Source organism: Neoarius graeffei, chromosome 6, assembly GCF_027579695.1.
Source record: "Neoarius graeffei isolate fNeoGra1 chromosome 6, fNeoGra1.pri, whole genome shotgun sequence".
NCBI classification, from domain to species: domain Eukaryota; kingdom Metazoa; phylum Chordata; class Actinopteri; order Siluriformes; family Ariidae; genus Neoarius; species Neoarius graeffei.
The window spans coordinates 31,159,457-31,186,495 of record NC_083574.1 but is presented as its reverse complement, the minus strand read 5'-3'; the positions used below and the strand labels follow the sequence as shown (position 1 = coordinate 31,186,495).

The 27,039-nt window shown below is 41.5% G+C and overlaps 1 protein-coding gene across 1 annotated transcript in view; it reads right to left on the bottom strand.

Moving 5' to 3' along the window:
* The window catches only part of sphkap (SPHK1 interactor, AKAP domain containing), a 345,056-nt gene that overhangs the window by 110,654 nt on the left and 207,363 nt on the right, over positions 1–27,039 (bottom strand). Inside the window, exons 7-9 of the mRNA XM_060924329.1 lie at positions 15,093–15,230; positions 14,026–14,278; positions 734–3,860 (exon numbers count right to left, since the gene is read on the bottom strand). Coding sequence (XP_060780312.1) covers positions 734–3,860; positions 14,026–14,278; positions 15,093–15,230 — 3,518 coding nt within the window. The remainder of the gene's footprint in view (positions 1–733; positions 3,861–14,025; positions 14,279–15,092; positions 15,231–27,039) is intronic.

Genomic DNA, 27,039 nt, shown 5'->3' with positions numbered 1-27,039 from the left:
TGATGTTGATGCAGTCTTTCATTTAAAAGTTATGTATAGAATATCACTTCCCCTACCTGATGAAGTAATTAAATAACTACTAAGAAGTTTGAATTCAACAAATGAGAAATGGAAAAAGGGCAATTTGATGCAAGGGCCTATGTTGTAAGGCAGGGTTGGACTTCTATGTGAGCATGTATACATCTGTAATATAACAGGCTCAGTCATAAAGTCTATCAATTTAATATTGACATAATCTTCGGTTTGATGGGCCTTATTCATTTTTGCACATTGCCTCTCCTCCACAACCATGACAAAAAAAGGTAATATCAAGATATTACAGCAATATTTGTTGTGGTTAACATAATTTAAATAGGTCTAACCTGTTACAGCCCACATCTTATATATGATGAATATAACAAATAATAAGACTGCATTTAAATAATGTGCCCACATTGCAGTGTAGGTTTTAGTGTCACTATTCAGCATACAAGTTCCAAGCCACTGGAGGCAATGGATCAATAATGTGGTAGTAAAGGAAATGGTCAGCAATTTTATTCTTAAGAAAATCTCTCTCTGTTGCTTCCTTTCTCTCAGGAAGATCAAAACTCATCTGCTAGACTGAAATGTTACCTTTGTGTTTGGGCTTCTGCAATTTAAAAGCTCTGTGAGAAGCTCATCTGTTGCTCTTGAAATTGTCTGATTGAGAGCATGACCCTTGAGAAGTGTCTTTGTGCTTTCATTTATGCCATACCTGTTCTGAATAGACATTGCTTTTTCACTGCTACTTTGAGGTCGAACATTGGTATTTGAATTTCTGATGAAGTGACTATTGTAATCCATATCTTCAGATTCTTCATCTTTTTGATCTGGCTCAATGTGGATCAGAGGAACCTCTTTCTGTCCACAATTTGCACTCTCTTGCTGGAACCAGCTTTGGCCAAGTCCTGAGCAGGACTGCATACAACCCCACCTCCTCTTACCAACTGAAGCATGACTAGCCATGACCTCCTGTTGGCATCCAATAAGTGACTTGCCGCTTTCAACAATGTCTGTGGCGAGTCGGTTAGCAAAAAGCTGGACGTGCGGTTGAGATTCAGAGGAGTCCTGTTCTGTGCTGTCCTCCAAGGGTTCAGCTATAATTTTGTTTTTACGCATCAGAGACTCAATAGAACTGGTCCAGGTCTCATGGATGAGCATGTCTGTAATATGGTCTGTCTGGCCACGCTGGTACAAACAGGAATCGGATTTACATAATCCTGTGGATGACACAGAGTTGGATGGATAAATGTTGAGAGCATCACTGTGCACATTTCGGGCAAATCCATCAAATGAGTTGGCCTTAATAGGAGAGTTTACGGTTAGCCTTGAGTCAGATGATCGTCTGTCCGGAACAGATGACTGACGTATGCAGAAGGGGGTTCGGGAGGGTGGAGGCAAAAGGCTGTTGCGCCAATCTTTGGTCATAGTGATCCCATAATCTTTATTCTCCTTGTCAATATCTTTGAGCATGTAGCGATAAAATTCCTCAGTAATGCTTTCTGTGCTGGACTGTTTTGACAGGCAAGCTGATGTCCGAACATTGAGGTGACCATTTTTCTTACTTGTAACCTGTTGAACAGCTGCTGCTAGGATACTGCTAGCATTTTTACCAGCATAATAGTCCAGCAGTAGGTCAAACCCTCTGCCTTCTGTCTCCATCTGGTTCACCATGAAACGAGAAAATTCATCAGTAATGCTCTCACAGCTGGACTGCTTAGATATTGAGCTTCCACGACTCAGGTTGTGACCCAGTCTGCTTCCTGGATCTAGGGTATTGGGGGCTCCAGAAAGATCTGCTTCTTCCTCTGGGATACTTTCATAGCTGGAGGCTTTTCCACGACTGCTCCATCTCTCACATTGCAGCCGGCTGCGAGATGACTGGCCTGGTTTGGAGGTGTCCACTATGTTCAGTTCAGGACAGTTCATTATACTGTCTGTGACCTCTGAGGCAAAAAGTGTGAAAGGATCTGAGATTGCTGGATCATCAAGATTGACTGTTTCATCAACTACACGGTTCACCAGTCGCTCCATGAGCTCAGGCTGCTCCTCAGTTTTGCGTTTGATCTCACTGAGGCGAGGTGCACGGTGCTTTTTAGCAATCATCACTCCATTTTGTGTCTCTTTTCTCCAGAAAGGTGCAACTGTGTGGCAGGGCAACAGGAGCCCTTCTGACCCTTCAGTTCCTGCCTTCAGGGCACAAAACCAGGGTTGCTTGCCACTTGAATTTTCCAGACATATTGCTGCCAGCTCTGTAGCCATAGAGACCACAGTAGTTGCCAAGTCTTCAGCAAAACATGCAACAGGAGTCTTGGACTCCCCTTGATTAATTTTAGAGACCACCACTGTTCCTGTAGACGAAGAGAAAATCTGTTGCCTGACTTCAGTTTCCCTGATTGTAGCAGCAGTAGTTCTGCTTTGAGTATGTTTGGTGGGCTCATTCACATTTGATTCATTTTCTTTCTCTGCTTGCATGACACAGTGCTCTTTTTCTTTTTTTTCTGTAAGTAAAGAAAGCTTTTCTACCTCATTGGTATTTTCAGGATGTTTGACTTCAGTCAAATGCTGTACTTGGCTTATTGCTTCTCCTCCAGGCTTGGTGGTGGCCTCATTTTCTTTTGCATTGACTTCACTCTTTTTCCTATCTGATAACTCTGTGGTACATTTTGAAATGTCACCAAATTTTCTTGATGTAGCACAAAGAACATCAAAGAGCAAGCTGTTCACACTCTCCAAGAGGAAGCAGTGGATGTTGGGGGCATCCTTCCCTCTAAGCTCTTTTCTTTTTACAGCTTTCTCAAATGCATATTTAAACATGCTCTCTGACAACTCTTGGGTAAAATCATCCACCACCAGATGGTTCTGATAGGACCTTCTTGGATGCATAATGTCATCTACAATCTTGTTATGTGTGCTCTCCAAAAAGTTTGCTATACTGGTGTAGCTCTGTTTGTGGATGAGGACTTCTAAAGCTTCCTTCAAGAGAATCTCAGCCATGGTGGATCTAAATGTATCCATACTAGATCCTTCTGCCACATTACAGTGTAATGTAATGGCTGTGGAAGCTTGAGCTGCTGATAGTAGTCCCATTGATGTTGCAGACAATTCACATGAATCTTCAGTTACACCTACTGGATCTACTGCACCTGCTAGTTGGGACATGGCACATATTGCAGAAGGTAATGAATAGTCTCTTTGCTCTGTCTGTCTGCCCTCTTCTTCAGCTTTCTTCTCCTCATCATTTCCCGATTCTAGTACTAGTTGCTTTGTGACCTGTGGGTTGCTGATTGTGCCAATGATGCTGGCAGCACATGCTAAAGCTATCTCCACTGGCTTAGCTCTGTGCCTAATTGGTGAGCTGTGAGATAAGTGAGTTCCTGTCTCTTGTACATTCTGGCTTTCAGGTGCACCAAAGGATTGTGTTCCGGGCCATTCAGATGGCTCATCACAGTTATCAGGACTCTGGACTATCACAATTTTTGGAAGTTCAAAGGAGTGTGTTCTTGCTCTAGTGGGCTCATCAGCTGATTTTTTTGGAGAGTTGGAGACAGACATTGCTGCCTCAGTGGAAAATGATGATTCGTCTTGAGAAAGATAGACAAAAGCATCCTGCAGAACAGATTCAGCAAGACTGGAGGCGTAATTTGACTCTTTCTTGGTTTGTTTCCTATTTTTAGGAGTGATATTGTCACGTCTGTAAGAAGTCCTGGAAACTTTGTGGGATTTGCAGGAAGCACAAAGGGTATCTGAGTCCTCACTGTCTTCTCTTTCCACCATGTTCTTCTTAGTTTGTTCTGTCTTCACCATTTCAGTTGATTCTACTAAAACTACACCATCTGCATCTATAAACAGAAAATAAAATTTTTTATATCACAATATGAGTATATGAGTTTGGGTATGGATTTGTACAGTAAATATTATAAATGTGTTATGTGGAAAGCCTTCAATAAAAAGACTGTCCCTATATATCCAGGTGCAATTCTGTATGTGAACATGAGAAGGATAATGTGACCAAAAGGGAAGATAAGAGACAGCATAAGCATGCATGGATGCACAAACAAACAAACAAACTAACTAACTAACTAACTAACTAACTAACTAACTAACTAACTAACTAACTAACTAACTAACTAACAAATAAATAGCTACAAATTTAGTACTATTACACTCAATCCAGTCTCTGTAATAGTAGCCTCTCAATCATGAGTTACATTAAACTTCATCACACTGCCTTTTTCCTTGTTCTTCTTTTGTCTTAAATACAAATCTCCAATGAAGATTTTTGTATCTCATAATAAATAGTCAAGTCAAGTTTATTTGTATAGCGCTTTTAACAATACACATTGTCGCAAAGCATCTTTACAGAATTTGAACGACTTAAAACATGAGCTAATTTTACTGCATTGGCTCTGAGGTGAGCCTAACCTTCACACCATGCTCTGTCTTATTCCTCATGAGAGTTTAATTATAGATTAGTCTTGCCTTGTGGCTGTTGAATGGAGTGTGCATCTCATTGCATTAACCCTCAGCTTCTTTGGAACTTCCCATCAATCAATCTTTAACACTATTTTGTTATTATAATGATCATCTTCTGTTGATGTTTCTACTTTCTGGTTGAGAGTATGCTGTTCTGCTGCTCTATGCTGCCACTTGTGTATCTGAGAGTCCTGTTTTGTTTATTTGTTGCTGAAGTGAGTGCTGGGTGTGTTTCTACCTATTCACCTATTTTGTTGGATCCTCTTCCTAGTGTATGTGAATATAAGAACAATGTTAGAGGACATTATTCCAAGTCACTTTGGTCCAATGGGTAAAACTTCTGAATTTGATAGAAAAAATAGTGTTTAATATCTCAAATACATAATTTTAGTGTAGTTGTTGCTTTGTGTATCATTGGCACTACAGTGATCATTAAGACATAACAAAGATAAAACATGATTAAATACTGAAATAAAAAAGGCCAAAGTGTTCTTGAAGGACAACTTAGGAATAGGGCTGGGCGATATAGCTGAAAAATTTATCATGATAAGATGTTTCATTTTGGTTGATAGGCTGTTTATGAGTGAAGGAGGGAGCACGCTTGGAGTTTGTTCATGCAACCGAACTTTGAGTATTTGTTATCTGCTTTCTTGATGGTTTGGTCAATGAAACTATGAACATTCTATTGAACAATTTTCTCATTGCTATGGATCAAGTGTCTATCGATGGTACATATTGCTATCGTTTTATCACCCACTACTTTTGTACAGCATTGATGGCTGATTTGTGCTGAGACAATAAAATGTGTTCTAAATAATGTCACATTTCAGTGTACAAAAACTAGACTGAAGTAGAAATGATTGTTATTGATGATGAAAGTTTGCAGTTGAAAAGATGCAAAGCATTCCAACAATTTGGTTATGATGGCAAGGTTAGAAAGGGCAACAATGTACTAAGCTGGAGGCTTAAAGCAGATATGCAGAGCCTTTATTTTTAAATACATTTCTGAGTGGATAGTATCTCCACCCTTGACTCTTGTACGCTGCATAAATGGGAATAAAAAAATATATATATTTTTGAGAGTTAAAATCGACCGCAAAGTTGGCATTTGAGCTGTCTTGCTGAGCCAGCCAGCCCTGAGTACGTGACGTCACAGCAGGAACCAGTTTTAAGGCCGAGGCCTTTTACAGCTATAGACCAAAGTCATATAAATAAAAATTTATGGTGAAAGTAAGAAATACCGTTACCGACTTGCTCAACTAAGACTGATTTGACTTCACTGATTGTGGGTTGACTCTCATTAAAACAGGATAGGTGTTATAACTTATGCAACATACATGTACATGTATGCATTTTCACTGATAAAACATAAAAGGCTAATTAAATAATCAGATGAACTGAGACAATCACATTCTGAAACAAATTAAATAATCTTATACCGGTAACTTAAGCCTCACTCACAACCCGCCGTACGTGCTACTACAGGTGGTCTACGGTAAAAAATTTGGCAAAACCGTGCTTGAGACTTGTGCGACACTTGCGTGTGTTCAGTGCCATAAAAGGTTGCAGACTGCACATGCAAATTCTACGGGTCTTGTGACAAATCAAGAATGCATACACTACGTATGGGACCCGTACTCCTTTTGCACACCTGAACCAAGTCAGCAGCGCGGCTAGTAGGGGCTTTTTGCAATGACAGTAAGATGTATGAGTGACGCACGGTCACTGTATGAGAGACGTGCCTCAGAAGTACTACACAAGTATTCCACACTTGCTATTTGTGCGGCCCGCAAGACAGAAGTATATCTCACTTTCTACCCCTATGTGTGGCGTTCACGCAGCACACGCGACCTGCGACCTGCATGCGACCTACACACGACACGAGGGGCAAGACTCTGGGTATATATATTATATATATAGGGGAGGAACCAAGAAAGCGATCATGTAGTGTGTAGCATTGTAGAAAGGAAGAAGACCACCTCATTTGCTATTTTTATTTGAGTATATGTTAATTTACCATGCAAACGTCAAATAATAACCATGAGTATAAGGGAATAACACATTTTATTACATTGTAAAAAATCCCAACTAAATAGCCAAACAGTTTGAGCACTGAAACACACTTTGACTCTGAGCTACTGTCCTGCTCCTACTCCTGCTGAGTGGTGGGACAGGGTGTCGGGATGTCCTTGTCCTCATCACTGAGCATGGCACAATGGCCTGACACTGATGATAGGATTGCAATGTCTTCACTTCTGGGCGTTGTTAGCTGAAACATACATGAAAATCAGCATATTATAATATTAATTACATAAGCATATAGATACTGAAATGAATGTTTAAAGCATGTGTATTATAGCGCAAGAGGTTTAATTAGTATTTACCTGTGAAAATACCTCTGGCGGGGTGCTGTGCCTTCTGCCGGCTTGAAGGCATACTTCTCCCTGTCCATGCAGGGCTCGCCAGTGCTGCTACCATCATCAAATTCTTCTTCCTCCTCCCCCTTTGCTGTTTCAGGCTGGATTACTTCACTTTTGCTCGGTTCTTCTTGGGTTCCATTTTCTAAACTTTAAACTGAAAATTTTTACATTTTTCCCACAAAATATCCAATGTTCTTCAGTTGAAAGACAGATGCAGAATGCTGCAGACACGCTGGTTTTATACCCACTCCTTCACAAGTGCGGCCCAAACTCGTAGCGCAGGAAACTGGTAAAATGCAAGTCTCACACACTCCACACTCACTGAACACACACTGATCACACACATCAGACATATGCTTTTCACGGGCTAATGGCGCAATTTTTCCCACGCCTCGAGGAAGTCAGGTGTGCAACCTGTACTTGACAAATAATTTGCCCATACTCCTCCCCAAACCTTCCCCTGGGTTCACTGCGACCCTGTGGCACGGCTGCGAGCTACCAAACCCTGCGACTCGTGCATGTCCAAAACACTTATGGCGGGTTGTAAGTGAGGCTTTAAACACACAATACAAGTTACATGTATTAATCTAAATGCAGGTAAAAAACATGTGTCGTTTTTGTTGTTTTGTATCCAAATAAGAGTCGGAGCTTACCCGTCTGTGTTCTCGCTTCTTGAAGGCCGATCTTGTGGCTGATTGTTTTGAAACAATCTGACTTTCAGTTGTTAGTTCAGTTCTCTGTTCATTTGCTTCTTCCATGTAAGGGCGAGATGGCAGCAATGTCCAGTGAAGGAATCAGACACCTGCTCCACTCATTCTCCATTTTCTCCATTACTGAGTATTCTGCCATTACTGCTTGACTCAGGCAATTACTAAAACCCAGGATGGAATGGAAGGCCACTGGTTTTAGCAACAACCACAGGGTGGTCACTGCCCGAGTTAGGGTGACCAGCTGCTCATAAGCCCAAGGGGGAACAAGGGGTATATTTTTGAGGGACAATGTGGGACGCCGCCCCCACTGTGCCGTGCCGGCCGCTGGAAGACTCACAGATAGTGGTTTACGCATTTCTAGCACATACTACCTTACATGGTATATCAATAATATCCTATTCTGCTGTTATTGGTGATGTATGGTCATGAACAGGCCACCAAATGTGTTTTTTTTTAAATAAACATTCATAATATTTTGACCATTCAATGACTTGACAGACACACTTCCACTTATGATTTACTGAAGCTACTCAATTTTATTTACAACCCCGATTCCAAAAAAGTTGGGACAAAGTACAAATTGTAAATAAAAACGGAATGCAATGATGTGGAAGTTTCAAAATTCCATATTTTATTCAGAATAGAACATAGATGACATATCAAATGTTTAAACTGAGAAAATGTATCATTTAAAGAGAAAAATTAGGTGATTTTAAATTTCATGACAACAACACATCTCAAAAAAGTTGGGACAAGGCCATGTTTCCCACTGTGAGACATCCCCTTTTCTCTTTACAACAGTCTGTAAACGTCTGGGGACTGAGGAGACAAGTTGCTCAAGTTTAGGGATAGGAATGTTAACCCATTCTTGTCTAATGTAGGATTCTAGTTGCTCAACTGTCTTAGGTCTTTTTTGTCGTATCTTCCGTTTTATGATGCGCCAAATGTTTTCTATGGGTGAAAGATCTGGACTGCAGGCTGGTCAGTTCAGTACCCGGACCCTTCTTCTACGCAGCCATGATGCTGTAATTGATGCAGTATGTGGTTTGCCATTGTCATGTTGGAAAATGCAGGGTCTTCCCTGAAAGAGACATCGTCTGGATGGGAGCATATGTTGCTCTAGAACCTGGATATACCTTTCAGCATTGATGGTGTCTTTCCAGATGTGTAAGCTGCCCATGCCACACACACTAATGCAACCCCAGACCATCAGAGATGCAGGCTTCTGAACTGAGTGCTCACAACAACTTGGGTCGTCCTTCTCCTCTTTAGTCCGAATGATACGGCGTCCTTGATTTCCATACAGAACTTCAAATTTTGATTCGTCTGACCACAGAACAGTTTTCCACTTTGCCACAGTCCATTTTAAATGAGCCTTGGCCCGGAGAAGACGTCTGCGCTTCTGGATCATGTTTAGATACGGCTTCTTCTTTGAACTATAGAGTTTTAGCTGGCAACGGCGGATGGCACGGTGAATTGTGTTCACAGATAATGTTCTCTGGAAATATTCCTGAGCCCATTTTGTGATTTCCAATACAGAAGCATGCCTGTATGTGATGCAGTGCCGTCTAAGGGCCCGAAGATCACGGGCACCCAGTATGGTTTTCTGGCCTTGACCCTTACGCACAGAGATTCTTCCAGATTCTCTGAATCTTTTGATGATATTATGCACTGTAGATGATGATATGTTCAAACTCTTTGCAGTTTTACACTGTCGAACTCCTTTCTGATTTTGCTCCACTATTTGTCGGCGCAGAATTAGGGGGATTGGTGATCCTCTTCCCATCTTTACTTCTGAGAGCCACTGTCACTCCAAGATGCTCTTTTTATACCCAGTCATGTTAATGACCTATTGCCAATTGACCTAATGAGTTGCAATTTGGTCCTCCAGCTGTTCCTTTTTTGTATCTTTAACTTTTCCAGCCTCTTATTGCCCCTGTCCCAACTTTTTTGAGATGTGTTGCTGTCATGAAATTTCAAATGAGCCAATATTTGGCATGAAATTTCAAAATGTCTCACTTTCGACATCTGATATGTTGTCTATGTTCTATTGTGAATACAATATCAGTTTTTGAGATTTGTAAATTATTGCATTCCGTTTTTATTTACAATTTGTACTTTGTCCCAACTTTTTTGGAATCAGGGTTGTATTTTCCATTACAATTTATTCACTTTAAATCAATCATAATATAATATTGAGTCTGAGGCTTTGCAGTGCATCAGAACAGCAGGAATAGTGACAAGTCTCCATTTAGTTTTCAGTGGATTAACAGGAATTGTAGTGGCTCAGCACCACAGAAACAGTAGAAAAAAGTCTCTTAACTCACAACCGCAGTCACTTTGTCAGCTAGAGAGTCGTTTTTAGGTCGGAGGAAAGCATCTTTCTGTTGCACACTTTTCTTGTGAGTCTCCACGAGCCTGTGTCGTTTCACATCGTATTCCCCGCCATGGAACTAAGATCCATGCATGCATGTCCGATTGAGAAAGATGTTTTGCAAAGGTCACAAAAAGCCCTCTCGGTATCCCCCTCAACCCCTTTCAGCCACAAATATTCATTTTCCCACTCTTTCCTGTACATACACCTTCTCTTTTTAACTGGAGGTGGCGGTGCCTCACCTGCCATCTCCCCGGTACCTTTCTCCATTTTTTAATATGAAAGCAATGCATGCGTTGCACCTGCGTCCCTCGTTACTGTCTGTGCACGTGAGTGCAGTGTCATGGCAACAACAAAAAGTTGACAACAACCAGTCAGTTGTGAGGGGTGTATGTGTGGTTTTGTTCTACAGTCTATAGTGGCGACGGTGGTGTGCTGAAATGTCAAGTAATATTCGTTTGGCTGCCTGGGTGGCCCGGGGAGAGCGACATCCCCCTCAGCAAGCATCGATTATGTGGGACACGTTCTGAATTTGCGGGACGCATAAATTCAGCTTCAAATGCTGTACGCGCACGCGCTATGCGGGACAGGTGGTCACCCTAGCCCGAGTGATATGTCCTGTCCCGTTCCATCCTGTGTTTTACCAACAACCCTTGGCTCACTCCGGGAAGACTGGTGCAACTAAACTTGGCTTTTTAAAAAAATAAATAAAATAAATATTTTCCAAGGGTGGGGCGGCACGGTGGTGTAGTGGTTAGCGCTGTCACCTCACAGCAAGACGGTCCGGGTTCGAACCCCATGGCCGGCAAGGGCCTTTCTGTGCGGAGTTTGCATGTTCTCCCCATGTCTGTGCGGGTTTCCTCCGGGTGCTCCGGTTTCCCCCACAGTCCAAAGACATGCAGGTTAGGTTAACCGGTGACTCTAAATTGACCGTAGGTGTGAATGTGAGTGTGAATGGTTGTCTGTGTCTATGTGTCAGCCCTGTGATGACCTGGTGACTTGTCCAGGGTGTATCCCGCCTTTCACCCATAGTTAGCTGGGATAGACTCCAGCTTGCCTGCGACCCTGTAGAAGGATAAAGTGGCTAGAGATAATGAGATGAGATGAGATGAAATGTATCAGTCAGGATTTAGACCTCATCATAGCACAGAGACAGCACTGGTTAAAGTAGTAAACGACCTACTGTTGGCGTCTGATCAGGGCTGTGTCTCGCTACTTGTGTTGCTTGACCTTAGTGCAGCATTTGATACCATTGATCATTCCATTCTTCTGGATAGACTAGAAAATGTTGTGGGAGTTAAGGGAATGACCCTCTCCTGGCTCAGGTCTTATCTAACTGATCGTTATCAGTATGTTGATATAAATGGTGATATTTCTAGACGTACCGAGGTAAAGTTTGGTGTTCCACAAGGTTCTGTCTTGGGTCCACTGCTTTTTTCTCTATATATGTTACCTCTGGGCGATATTATTCGTAAACATTGTATTAGTTTCCACTGTTATGCTGATGACACACAGTTGTATGTCTCTGCAAAACCTGATGAGAGACACCAGCTTAATAGAACTGAGGAATGTGTTAAGGACATTAGACACTGGATGCTTATTAATTTCCTTCTGCTTAACTCTGACAAGACTGAAGTACTTGTGCTAGGACCACATACAGCTAGAAGTAAGTTTTCTGATTACACAGTAACTCTGGATGGCCTTTCTGTTTCTTCACGTGCAGCAGTAAAAGACTTCGGAGTGATTATTGACCCCAGTCTTTCATTCGAAACTCACATTGATAACATCACCCGGATAGCTTTCTTTCATCTCAGAAATATTGCAAAGATAAGAAATTTAATGTCATTGCATGATGCAGAAAAACTAGTCCATGCTTTCGTTACCTCCAGGTTGGATTATTGTAATGCCTTACTGTCTGGATGTTCCAATAAGTGCATAAACAAGCTCCAGTTAGTTCAAAATGCAGGAGCAAGAGTCCTTACTAGAACTAGAAAATATGACCACATCACGCCTGTCTTATCCACACTGCATTGGCTCCCAATCAAATTTCGTATTGATAATAAAATACTACTATTGACCTTTAAAGCACTAAATGGTCTCGCACCACAGTACCTGAGTGAACTTCTGCTCCTCTATGACCCGCCACGCCTACTTAGATCAAAAGGTGCAGGCTATCTGCTGGTACCTCGTAAAGTGAAGGCTACATCAGGGGGCAGAGCCTTTTCTTACAAAGCCCCACTGTTATGGAACAGCCTTCCAAGTAATGTTCGGGAATCAGACACAGTCTCAGCATTTAAGTCTAGGCTGAAAACATATCTGTTTAGTCAAGCCTTTTGTTAATGGTGTTTATGAGGTAAAGGAGTAGATCTGGAGGGTCCTCAGACATAGAGTGTTTTGGTAAACTGGGATGTATGGATGCTGTCAGTCCCCACTCGCTTGCTCACTCGAGTTTGTTGACGGTGTAGTGGCTGGCTGCTTTATGTCCCGGGGCTCCCTCATGCCTGTGTTACCTTCTGGCTCTCTCCTTTTAGTTATGCTGTCATAGTTAGTTGCCGGAGTCCCTGCTTGTACTCGGTGCAATATGTATACTGTTCCTACTTATTCAGGTGACATTGGGCATACCTAACCACCTGTGTTTTCTTTCTCCCCCCCCCACCACAAATCTGTCCCTCTGAGTTACATGGAGTCAACAGGAAATCTTTTGGTGGAGACGGTGGGGACCTCGACTGGCTATCGTAGCCTGCAGGGAATCGGCCGTCAGACATTCTGTCGCATGTCCCAGACCCGGTGAAATGTAACTGAATTGTCTTGGCCAGCCCTAAGGGTCCCATCTGCATCTCATCATTGCTGAGGAGTGTGCTCCCATCACCCAATCAAGCATCCAGCTAGAGCAGGTCATGATATATTTTTTACCATATTAACATGCCATTGTGTGTTATGCCTGATGTAAAGACTCTCGTCTCTGCGAGCCTACCACACAGATTTAATACTTGTCATTTTTAGGGCATACCTAACAATGTGTTTTCTCTCTCTCTCTCTCTCTCTCTCTCTCCCCCCCCCCCATCTGTCCCTCTGAGTTACATGTTGATCCTGGGATTGAGATGCTGGCCTCTTCTGCCCCTCGGACCTGCTTGATCCATCCTGGTGCCCTGTGTCTGGTCGGAGTTTTATCGCCCCACACCTGTGAAGGATGGCCCCATGAGGACAGTTGAGGGTTATACCTGTTAAAACTGTTAATGTTATAGTCAGGCTGTCTGTTGTTGCCCAAATGAGGATGTGTTCCCTTTTGAGTCTGGTTCCTCTCGAGGTTTCTTCCTCATGTCGTCTGAGGGAGTTTTTCCTTGCCACCATCGCCACAGGCTTGCTCATTGGGGATAGATTAGGGATAAAATTAGCTCATGTTTTAAGTCGTTCAAATTCTGTAAAGCTGCTTTGCGACAATGTTTATTGTTAAAAGCGCTGTACAAATAAACTTGATTTGATTTGATTTGATTTGATGTGACCTTGATCCTGTTTGGCACAATTCCAACATGTAATCATTTAATTTGCTCATTACAGTGATAATTCCATATACATCTGATAAACATTCAACCACTCGTTTTTGAGATATAATACTAATGAGACTCTCAGGTGGACAGACAGACAACTCAAAAACAGGCAGATACAGTTGTACAAAAGTTTGGGCACCCCTAGTCAAATTACATATTTTGTTGAAATATGTAAATGCAACCTCTACAGCAAACTATTTAACATTTTTTATGCAAATAAGAATGCACAGTTACTTTATATTTGCTATACTTAAAGAATAGAATAAATAGTAATTGTGGCAAGTGCAAAGGTTTGGACATCCTTCTAAATCAGAACTTAGTAAAACCACTTTGGCAGATAGAGGTGCCCAAACTTTTGCATACACCTGCATGTGGACAGATGGATTAATATACTTAGATAGATAGATAGATAGATAGATAGATAGATAGATAGATAGATAGATAGATAGATAGATAGATAGATAGATAGTGTTAATCACCATTTTTTTCATCCTCACTTTCTTCCCCCAGATATTCAGAAGCTGTGAGGAAATCCTCTTCGATGGATGAAACAGAACGATTTGTGTCATCATCACAGACGTGCTGACTGGCCAATCGAAAATAACGCTGCCTCTCTTGCCCAGACTGTAGACCAATCAAAAACTTGTTGATCTGAAGGACGAGGCTGTCAGACTTAACTGGGTGACATGCACTAGCATTCTGAACCACACACACATCAGCTCCTCTCTGGCTCTGTATTTCACACACACACACACACACACACACACACACACACACACACACACACACACACACACACACACACAGAAAGAGAGAGCTAAATACTATGGCATCAAAATGGCAGAGGCTCTGTGTGAAATGCTACAAGTCATGCTTTGTTAGTTTTCTTACAAAAACATGAGCTCTTTTCTGTTTAGAATATCAGCCATTTTATGGGTCTGTCCCAAATGCTGGAATTCATGTCCAGTTAGTGTTCATACATTAATTTCATTTTATGGCTTATCCCATTATCTATATAATCATTATCTATATAATTAGCTGACCTTGATTATTTGAAATTATTGCAGTCATGTTCCATGATTGTGTAATATTGTACAGCAATCATATTGAAACAAACAAAATTTTAATTAGATTAATTTTTATCAGTTAGGATGAAAGAAATACCAAAAGATAAATAAATAACACAAGTCTTTTGCAGTGGACCAAACAGCCGATCTGATCTGAAATATTTACTATGGCATTAGCTATTTGGCAAAAGCTTTTATCTTATAAAGAAATACTTTAGGTGGGGTAAATATTTTTAATGACATTATGGAAGTTCTGTCTAGATCGTCTACTTTTAAATGATGAAAATGTAACACTGTTGCATATAAACTCTCACATATCAACTTCTCTTTTTTTTCACATTAGGTAGGCCTACACAGTAGTTTAATAATGCCTAATACTTAATCAGAGTGCAGAAGAGGTCAAACATTGCTTCAGAATGCACACACTATTTCATTACGTACAAGAATAAATTTCCAGTAAGAACTTTCAGAGTACTCACATGTGAGTGGGTGAGGTCATGTGGGCAAGTATCAGGTGACTCCAGGTCATTCAGCAGCAGAATTTCATGTTCTTTGAGTGGCCAAGAACCAAGACCCTCAACCAGTCGTGGCAGATCAGGAGACACAGATGCCAGCTTCTGTAATAACAGCATCAATGATAATGTTAAAATACAGGCATATTAAGTGTCCATTGCATGACAACAAACACTGAATTCAATCAAAATGGTTCATCATTATATAGAGAATATTACATGGTTGTGCAAAGATATGAAGTTTATCTTTGAGTGGTGAGTGTATATATCATGAGTGAGTGAAGTAAACGAATGGTATCTTTTTCAACACGAAAAGGTAAACTTCATATCTTCGCGCAACTGTGTCGTGTTCTTTATATTATATGGACACGTCCACAAAAAAAAAATATTACACGTTAATCAAAAGAATTTTAATTTTGAACCGGTTCACCGTTTTGACAACGTGCATTAAATCAGCAGGAAAAACACTGGGAGTGACGTCCTTGGAGTGAAATATTGGAAATTATTTTACATACGGGCCACTCTTTCCATAGAATAGAAACATGTATTCTATTCCCTTCTAGTGGGTTTATTGATGGCATGCAATATTATCATATCGCTTATCTTCCACGTATTACACCACTGTACCCAATGGAGAATGAGCATGCAATATTGATATATTTTAAGTTCGTTTCTTAGACAAGGATTTTTTTTTTTAAGCTTGTTACCTCGTTAACAGTTTCGGCGAGAATCTCCTGCCTTCTTCAGAAACAGTCCGACTGTTCTTCAGAAACAGTTGGACTGTTTCTGAAGAAGGCGGGAGATTCTCGCCGAAACTGTTAACGAGGTAACAAGCTTAAAAAAAAAAAAATCCTTGTCTAAGAAACGAACTTAAAATATCTGTAATAGTTAGACATAATGAACATCCACTACACAGCATGCAATATTGTTATAATATTGCACATTGTCAAGACAACTCAATGCCACACATCGGAGCTGATGCAAAGATCCAATGACAAAACTTTTCCGCTGAACATGTGCACAATCATTTCTTTGTCAGCCAGGGAAGAGAGAAAATCCAGTGCTAGGTTTAAGCACTAAATAAATAAACTGAAAACTGAAACTAAAGACACGCTGAACACCCAAAAGACTACCAAAACTTCATTATATATTTTTCACGCATATTTACAAGAGAAAAAAATACCAATGGACATCAAAAGACTGGAAAAGAGACACGTCGGAGATGTAAAATTATGTATAAAAGATTCCACGCTCACAAGTGACTGACAGTTTGTACGCAAACATGGCCATGAGGTTTGCTTCATTAAAAGCAGAAGATTTAGAGGGAATTTTGAAAGAGAAAGACATGCTGAACACCCGAAAGGCTACCAAACCTTCACTGGATATTCTTCAATATAGTAATTATTAAATATATGGAAAAGCTGGAAAAGAGAAACATCGGAGACGTAAAACTTCCGCACCAGCGAATGACTGTGACAGTTTGTACACAAACATGGTCGTGAGGTTTGCTTCATTAAAAGTGGAAGATTTAAACCAGAAGATTAAAAGCAGAAGATACAACCCCGATTCCAAAAAAGTTGGGACAAAATTGTAAATAAAAACAGAATGCAATGATGTGGAAGTTTCAAAATTCCATATAATTCAGAATAGAACATAGATGACATATCAAATATTTAAACTGAGAAAATGTATCATTTAAAGAGAAAAATTAGGTGATTTTAAATTTCATGACAACACCACCTCAAAAAAGTTGGGACAAGGCCATGTTTCCCACTGTGAGACATCCCCTTTTCTCTTTACAACAGTCTGTAAACGTCTGGGGACTGAGGAGACAAGTTGCTCAAGTTTAGGGATAGGAATGTTAACCCATTCTTGTCTAATGTAGGATTCTAGTTGCTCAACTGTCTTAGGTATTTTTTGCCATATCTTCCGTTTTATGATGCGCCAAATGTTTTCTATGGGTGAAAGATCTGGACTGCAGGCTGGCCAGTTCAGTACCCGGACCCTTCTTCTACGCAGCCATGATGCTGTAATTGATGTAGTATGTGGTTTGGCATTGTCATGTTGGAAAATGCAAGGTCTTCCCTGAAAGAGACATCGTCTGGATGGGAGCATAATTGCTCTAGAACCTGGATATACCTTTCAGCATTAATGGTGTCTTTCCAGATGTGTAAGCTGCCCATGCCACACGCACTAATGCAACCCCATACCATCAGAGATGCAGGCTTCTGAACTGAGTGCTGATAACAACTTGGGTCGTTCTTCTCCTCTTTAGTCCGAATGACACGGCGTCCCTGATTTCCATAAAGAACTTCAAATTTTGATTCATCTGACCACAGAACAGTTTTCCACTTTGCCACAGTCCATTTTAAATGAGCCTTGGCCCAGAGAAGACATCTGCGCTTCTGGATCATGTTTAGATACGGCTTCTTCTTTGAACTATAGAGTTTTAGCTGGCAACGACGGATGGCACGGTGAATTGTGTTCACAGATAATGTTCTCTGGAAATATTCCTGAGCCCATTTTGTGATTTCCAATACAGAAGCATGCCTGTATGTGATGCAGTGCCGTCTAAGGGGCCGAAGATCATGGGCACCCAGTATGGTTTTCCCGCCTTGACCCTTACGCACAGAGATTCTTCCAGATTCTCTGAATCTTTTGATAATATTATGCACTGTAGTTGATGATATGTTCAAACTCTTTGCAATTTTACACTGTCGAACTCCTTTCTGATATTGCTCCACTATTTGTCAGTGCAGAATTAGGGGGATTAGTGATCCTCTTCCCATCTTTACTTCTGAGAGCCACTGCCACTCCAAGATGCTCTTTTTATGCCCAGTCATGTTAATGACCTATTGCCAATTGACCTAATGAGTTGCAATTTGGTCCTCCAGCTGTTCCTTTTTTGTACCTTTAACTTTTTCAGCCTCTTATTGCCCCTGTCCCAACTTTGAGATGTGTTGCTGTCATGAAATTTCAAATGAGCCAATATTTGGCAAGAAATTTCAAAATGTCTCACTTTCGACATTTGATATGTTGTCTATGTTCTATTGTGAATACAATATCAGTTTTTGATATTTGTAAATTATTGCATTCTGTTTTTATTTACAATTTGTACTTTGTCCCAACTTTTTTGGAATCGGGGTTGTACATTTTGAAAGAGTAAGACACATTGAACACCTGAAAGGCTACCAAAACTTCAATGGATATTCTTCAGGCATATTTACAAGAGCAAAACATACCAACTGACATCGAAAAACTGGACAAAAACAGCAATAGTGGAAATATTGTCAAAGTCTACTTGGAGGCCAGGAAAAGTGACGGAGACTTTTACAAGAGGACTTCACTTGTGGACTTCACTCAGCAAAGCCCTTTTGTTTTGAACAACTGCAATGTAACAGTTAACTACTACCAAAACTAATTTTGAACTTGCACTGTCAACCTGTACGTACAGTTGTGGTCAGAAGTTTACATACAGGGACATGAATGTCATCTTGGATATGAATGTCATGGCAATATTTGGGCTTTCAGTAATTTGTTTGAACTATTCTTTTTCTGTGGCAGAATGATTGTACAGCATACATCTTTAATTAAAAAAAACATTAGAATTTGGTGCACAATTTTTAATTTTCTTTTGGTTTTCTGAAATCAACACAGGGTCAAAAATATACATACGCTCACTTAGATTATTAATTCAGAGGTGCTGAAACTTCCAAAATATCTTTTATCTTGCCAAGGCCGAGGTCTCTTAATTTCCTGTTAGTGATCATGATTGACGACAGCTGGTAGCTTCTCTGTGCCTTCATAAAAAGGATTTGTTTACAGCACTCATTGGATTGACCAACACACAGTAAAAATGGGAAAGTCCAAGGACCTCAGTGCAGATCTGAGAAAGAGGATCACAGATATACATAACTCTGAAATGTCTCTTGGAGCCATTTATAAACAACTGCAAATTCCAAGATCAGTTCAAACAATTGTATCCAAGTTATTGTGAGGTGTAGTCACTTTGCCAAGCCACTTTGCTTCAAGAAAACCCAAACTGTCACCCTCAGCTGAAAGGAAATTGGTTTGGATGGTCAGGAACAACCTGGGAACCACCATGGCACAGCCCTGCCATGAACTGGAAACTGATGGATCACTGTCTACAGTTCAGATCACCATGGACTAAGAGGCTGCTATCCAAGAAATAACCCTCTACTCCAGAATTGACACCTTCAAGCTTAACTAAAGCTTGAAGCTGACAACATGGACAAAGAAAAAGCCTTCTGGATGATAGCTGTATGGTCAGATGAGACAAAGATTGAGTTGTTTGGCCACAATGACCACCATGTACAGAGGGACACTGTACCAGCTGCTGGTGATGTAGGACCATCATGCTCTGGGGCTGTTTTGCTGCCAGTGGAACTGGTTCATTGCACAAAGTGGATGAAATAATGAAGAAGGAGGACTACCTCAGAATTCTTCAGCATAAACCATCAGAAACTTGAACACGACTTGGGACTTACAACTGGACAGTGAACCCAAACATGCATCAGAGATGGTTGTGGAGGATAAAGCAGGCTAACATTGAGTGTAAAACAAGTCCTGACTTCAACCCTATTGAAAATATATGGACCGTGCTTATAAGTTGAGTCCATGCCAAGAAAAAAAAATTAATTGAACTCTACCAATTCTACAATGAAGAGTCATGAAATATCCAACCAGAATTCTGCCAGAAGCTTGTTCATGGTAAACAAAAATGTTTAGTCAAGGTGAATCTTACAAAGAGACATTTTACCCAAATATTAGGTGTGCTGTATGCATATTTTTGACCCTGCTTTGATTTCAGAAAACCCAAACAAAATTAAAACTTGTGCACCAAATTCTAGTGTTTTTGTTAAATTAAAGATGTAAGCTGTACATTCTGCCACAGAAAAAGAACATTTCAAAGAAATTATTGAAAGCCCAAATATTGCCATGACATTCATATCCAAGATGACATTCATGTCACTGTATGTAAACTTCTGACCACAACTGTACCTTGTATATAAGTTGGGTTGTTCAGGCTTTTTGGACTTGTACCATTTTTATTGTTAGAACTTTGACTTTGTACATTGGATTGATAGAACATTGAATTACATTCGATTAGATTCAGCATTCAATGTTGGTACCGTAAGTTACCCCCCTGTTCTTAACTTTTTGTAAAATCTATAATTGTTCCATTGAACGCGTATTATAATAATAATAATAATAATAATAATAATAATAATAATATTATTGGCTGGCTTTTTTTGTGGTATATCAGATATATTCCAGTCAGCTAGCATGATATTGAGCTCATCTTCGAGTTGTTCAGTATCATGCTAGCTGAATGGAATACATCTGATATACCACTCAAAGTTAGCCAATATTATTTAATTATTATAGATACAGGATACTTTTTCCATGGAATAAAAACATGTATTCTATTCTGTTCTGATGGGTTTCATTCATTTAGTTTGATAGCCTACAATATAATTATATCACTTATCCTGTGTATATCACACCACTCTACCCAATGGAGAATGAGTCATGAAGACATGACCTTACATGTCGGAGCTCATGCGAAGATCCAATGACAAAACTTTTCTCCTGCACATGCGCAGAACCATTTCTTTGGCCCCCAGGAAAGGGAAAAGACAAGGCTAATCCAGTGCTACTACTAGGATTACCTATGCTATAATTAAGCACTAAATAAATAAATTGAAAACTGAAACTAAAGACGTGCTGAACACCCAAAATACTACCAAAATTTCATTATATATTCTTCACACATATTTACAAAAGAAAAGCATACCAACGGACATTGAAAAACTGGAAAAGAGACATGTCAGAGACACAAAACTTCTGCACTAGTGAGTGAGTGTGAAAATTTGTAAACAAACATGGCCACGAGGTTTGCTTTGTTAAATACGGAAGATTTTGAGAGAATTTTGGCTGCCAGGTAGCTCTGTTGTGTGCAGTTGTCAATATTGATTTTAAAAGTAACTAAATAAGTTACACAGGGAAATCAATACTTAATTATGAGTGAAAAATACTGTGGTGATGTCATGGTGCAGGCACTTACGGATGTATGTGCAGATGAGAGCGGAGTGCAAACTGTGTCAAAGCCAAAACATGAGACAGGAATTGTGTCAAAGAACTAGTGAGGGTCGGTGATCGGCAAACAACGTAGAAGAGGAAAGACAAAGCGCGTAAACAAGAAAAGGAAGAGCAAGAGTCAGAAAATGAGAGTCAGTCAGAAATAAGGCTTGGTATGAACTGTAAAGAGCAGAACAATACTTTGCACTGGAGTAGTGTGAGTGAGTGGCTTAAATAGGGAAAGAGATAATTAGGAAGATGAGTGTCAGCTGTAATCAGTAGTCTGGAGACAGAGGGCGCTGTGAGTCTTGGGGAGTGTAGTTCATAGTGTCCATGTTTGTAGTCTGAATGTTCTCAGCAGGTTTACTGACAGAAACAAACACACACACACACACACACACCTGAGGAGCTCCCTCCAGGAGTTACATTCTTCCTAGGGCACCCCCTACCTCTGGGTGCTGGCTTGTCGGTATGTAGAGCATGGAATTCTTGCATGAGGAGCAGATCTAGAATGTCCTTAGCAGAGACCCAGCTTTGTTCTTTGGGTTTGTAACCTTCCCAATCTACCAGGTATTCAATCTGCCCTCTTCTTTGTCTAGAGTTGAGGATCTTGTTTACCTGGGTTCACCCTCTATGTTGAGAGCCGGGTGCTCCTGGACTGGTGTGTTTTTGGCAAGGGAGCCCAGGATAGCAGGTTTTAGATTAGAAATGTGGGAGATAACCTGCTGTGAGGGAGGAGCTCCAACTGGTACGAGACTTCATTGATACAACATAGCACCTTGAATGGCCCGATATATCATGGCTGGAGTTTTCTACAGGAGTTGGGTTCTCTGAGGTTTCTCGTGGCTACCCATACTCTATTGCCTGGATTAAAGTTTGGGTTGTCTGCTCTGTGCTTGTCTGCATATTCCTTGTACTTGGCATTGATCATCTCTATATGCTGGTGTACCTCCTCTCATATTGTCTGGCTGCATATGAACCAATCATCCACAGCTTGTACCTAGCTTGGCATGTCGTCCCAGGGGAACAGAGGTGGTTGGTAACTGAGTATGCACTGAAACAGTGTTAATTGGTTTGCAGATTGCTTGAGGGAATTTTGTGCATACTCGGGCCCATGGAAGGAAGCATGCCCAGTCCCCCTGGTTACACATGCAGAAGATCCTCAGAAAACAGCTGATTTCTTGGTTGGCTCTTTCTACTTGGCTGTTTGGCTGAGGATGGTATCCAAACGTGAGGCTCACTGAAACCCCTAATCTTTCCATGAAGCAAGTCCAAAAGCATGAAATAAACTGAACCCTGGTCGCTGGCAATATCTTTGGGGAAATCATAGTATCTAAAGACCTGCTGGAATAACAGTTCTGTTGTTTGGGATGCTGTGGGGATGCCAGATAATGGGATGAGTTTAAGAGCTTTGGAGAAGCAGTCGATGGTTACCATTATGGTGGTATTGCCTTGGGAGGAGGGGAGGTCAGTGATGAAATCAATGGCTATGTGGGACCAGGGTCTCTGAGGGACAGGGAGGGGGCAAAGTTTGATGGCGGGAGGTGTTCTAGGAACCTTGGCTTGCGCGCAGTCAGAGCATGAGGTGATGAACTGGTTAATCTCTGGAGCATGTTCTCCCACCAGTACTTGTTCCTTAGCATCTGATGGGTGCATTGACTGCCCGGGTGTCCCATCATGGGCGATGCATGAACCTACATGATGAGTCTGCCTCAAAGATGCTTAGGCACATATAGTAGGCCAGGTGGGAGACTGTTGGGAAGAATTTGAGGTTGTGAGTTCCTGATTTCTTTGTCTAGATCCCAAGTGATGGACTGTAGAAAGCACTGGGATGGGAGGATGGGGTGGGTAATGGGATCTTGGTGAGTAGAAGCAAAGACTCGAGATAGGGCATCAACTTTAGTATTCTTGGAGCCGGGGTGGAATGAAATGGTGAAATTAAAGCGTGTAATGAAGAGAGCCCACCTGGCCTGGTGAAGGTTTAACCACTTGGCATTCCTGAGATACAGAATCAGAATTACTTTATTAATCCCTGGAGGGAAATTCAAATTTGCTACCAAGCTCCTGAATCAGAGAAGTAAACATGTCTAAAAAATAGAAGATAAAATCATCTGAAAAAAGAATAAATAAAATAAAGTTCAATAACTTAAGTAAAAGCAAAATGAAGTGATTTTATATACACACAATGATTCCTATATACATATATATTGCACCTGAGTTAAGGATACAGTATAAATGGTAAGACAGTGTACCACAGTTATACAGTGGCATTGTACAGCTTGACTACAACAGGTAGGAATGATTTCCTGTGTCTCTCAGTTGTGCAGCATGGAAGAATCAGCTGTTTACTGAATGTGCTCCTGTGGCTGATCAGCTCCTCATGTAGAGGGTGGGAAGGACAGTCTAAGATTGTTTTTATTTTAGACAGTGTCCTCTTCTCCAACACCACTGTCAGAGAGTCTAGTTCCACGCCTACAACATGGCCAGCCTTCCTGATGATCTTATTGAGTCTGTTAGTGTCCTTCACCTTCAAGCCGCTGCCCCAGCAGATGACAGCGTACAGGATGATACTCAAGGTTCTTGTGGTTTGTGAGAATTACAAATGGGTGAGTGTCTCCCTTTAGCTAGTGTCGCCATTCCTCAAGGCCAGTTTTATGGCAAGTAGCTCCTGGTTACCAACGTCATAGTTCCTTTCTGCCGATGAGAGTTTCTTAGAAAAGAAGGCCGCTGGATGGAGTTTCTATTTTTCCCTGAAACATTGTGATAGAATTGCCCCTACTCCCATGTCAGATGCATCTACCTCCAGGGTGAAAGGCTTGGATGGATCCGGATGCTGTAAGATGGGAGCAGAGGTGAAGGCATGTTTGAGATGACTAAATGCTTCTTCTGCTGTGGGGTTCCACTGGAGGCACTTTGGTCCCTTCTTTAGTAGTGTTTTCAAGGGAGCAGCAATCGTGCTGAAACCTCTAATAAAATGGCAATAGAAGTTAGCAAAGCCTGTTCAGTTGCCCGAACTGATGATCACATCATCAGTTTTTCTTTGGCTAATCAGACACAAGGTACACCACCACTCTTGCCAGAGCAGTTGGGGGTTAGGTGCCTTGCTCAAGGGCACTTAAGTCAATCCTGCTAGTCTGGGGAATCGAACCAGCAACCTTTTGGTCCCAAAGCTGTTTCTCTAACCATTAGGCCATGACTTCCCCTAAGCAAAGCCTAGGAAACACTAAAGGTCCTTTATGGATGTGGGCGTGGGCCAAGACATGATGCAGATACCTTGGACGAGTCCATACTTACTCCTTCAGCACTGATGATGTATCCTAGGAAGGAGATACGATTCTGAGGGAACTCACATTTCTCTGCTTTGACATAGAGGTGATTCTGAAGCAGGCATTTGAGAACTGTTCTTATGTGCTCTTGGTGACTTCCTTCATCTGGAGAGTAGCTTAGGATGTCGTCAATATACGCGATGGCATATCTGCCTAGCATATCCTGTATCACGTCATTGATCAAGCACTGGAACACACTAGGTGCCAAAGAAAGGCCATACAGCATTACCTGGTATTCAAAATGGCTGGCAGTAATGCTGAATGCGGTCTTCCACTCATCGCCCCTTTTGATCCTGATGAGATTGTATGAGCTGCATAAATCGAGTTTTGAGAAGATCTTAGCTGAGCTGTTCCAAGGCTGTAGGAACAAGAGGAAGAGGATATGGGTATTTGACTGATACCTGGTTTAATCTCCTGTAATCAATACATGGGTGGAGACCACCACCTCATTTCTCCACAAAGAAGAAATCCACAGAAGCTGGAGATTTGGAAGGACAAATGTAACCCTGCTTGAGGGCTTCTTGAATGTACTCTTCCATAGCTACTGTACTTGTTCTTTCTGGGAGAGAGGGTATATATGCCCGCGTGATGGTGACATGCCTGGTAGTAAGTTAATCGCACAGTCATAGAGTCGGTGAGGTGGTAGTCCGCAAGCTTTTCTCTTGCTGAAAACCTCCTTGAGGTCCAGATAACATTCAGGAGCATTGTCCAGAGAATCCGGCTGAGGGCTCTCCACAGAGGTGGAGGAGAGAGTGACCCGAGGATGAGGGATACAGCTTTGGAAGCAAGTGGGTGACTATTGTAGAATCTCCTTATTCTGCCATGAGATCAAGGGGTTGTGAAGCTGGAGCCAAGGGTAATCAAGGATAATATCATGACTTACAGTTGTGGTGATGTAGAGAGAGATGAGCTCTGAATGCAGTGCACCCACTTGGATGTGAATAGGGGCTGTACGCAAGGTGACAAAACCATCTCCTATTGGTTCTCCGTTGATGGCCCTAATGCTGAGTGCACTTTGAAGAGGGGTAGTTGGCAGGTTGAATTTCTGAGTGACTGAACTGCTGATGAAGTTCCCCTCTGCCCCTGAATCAATAAAAGCAGAGAGGACGTGGGTGGAAGATGCCAACTTTAATAATACTAGAACCTTGAATGATTTGGAATTAAATTTTCTTACTGGACTTGCATTGTGTGCTGGACCTTCTGTAGAAGCTGCATGGGGTGGATAAATAGGACAGTGATTGAGCAGATGTTCAGAGCTCCCACAGTAGAAGCACAGACCTTCCTTTCTCCTCCTTGAATGTTCGGAGCGAGTTAACCGGGTGCGTGACACTTCCATGGGTGAACTGTCTTTAGAAGTTTGAACTGGCTTCCCACTTTCCTTAATGGAGGGTTGATGAGCCAAGAAATGACCAAGACAGATCACTAGGTCGATGAGAGAATCCAGCATGAGTTGTTCATCTTGGCAGGTGAGCTCACTCAGAATCTCAGGATGTAGACCTTGGCGAAAAACAGGCTTCAGAGCAGGATCATTCCATCCACTAGCTGCTGCTAGTGTCCTGAAATCTAGGGCATACTCAGCTATGCTTCTGGAACCTTGTTAAATGGTGAGTAAACTTTCACCTACATTGATTCCCTCAGGTTCATGGTTGAACACTCTCTTGAACTGAGTGAGAAACTGCTCATAAGACTTGGTCGGCTCACCGCCCTTGTTCCAAATGGCACTGGCCCATCAAATCACTTTACCCATGAGGAAAGAAAGAAATTTAGCAATTTTGTGCTCATCAGACATGCTAGTCATAGTAGCGAAATACATGGAACATTGGAGTAGAAAACCTTTACAAGTGAGAGGGTCTCCAGCGAATTTCTCCGGAGCAGGAAGTTGCAGTGCTGAGCTTGGAGATGACTTGGAATGCATTAGGAGGGCCTGCGACATCACAGTTGCTAGTTGAGCCAAACGTGTATTGAGGTCGGCTAGCATCTGCTGATGTTTTCCCAATAAGCGTTCCTGGGTATTAAGAGCAGTCTGCTTTGCCTCTTCTGCTACATCCATGATGGCGAAGTATCCTGTCACGGTGCAGGCACTTACGGATGTATGTGCAGATGAGAGCAGAGTGCAAACTGTGTCAAAGCCAAAACGTGAGACAGGAATCGGTGTTGAAGAACTAGTGAGGGTCAGGCAATCAGCAAACAAAGTAGAAGAGGAAAGACAAAGTGTAAACGAGAAAAGGAAGAGCAAGAGTCAGAAAATGAGAGACAGTCAGTAATAACAAGGCTTGTTATGAACTGTAAAGAGCAGAACAATACTTCGCACTGGAGTAGTGTGAGTGAGTGGCTTAAATAGGGAGAGAGGTAATTAGGAAGATGAGTGTCAGCTGTAATCAGTAGTCTGGAGACAGAGGGCGCTGTGAGTTTTGGGGAGTGTAGTTCATAGTGTCCATGTTTGTAGTCTGAATGTTCTCAGCAGGTTTGCTGACAGGCAAGTGTGC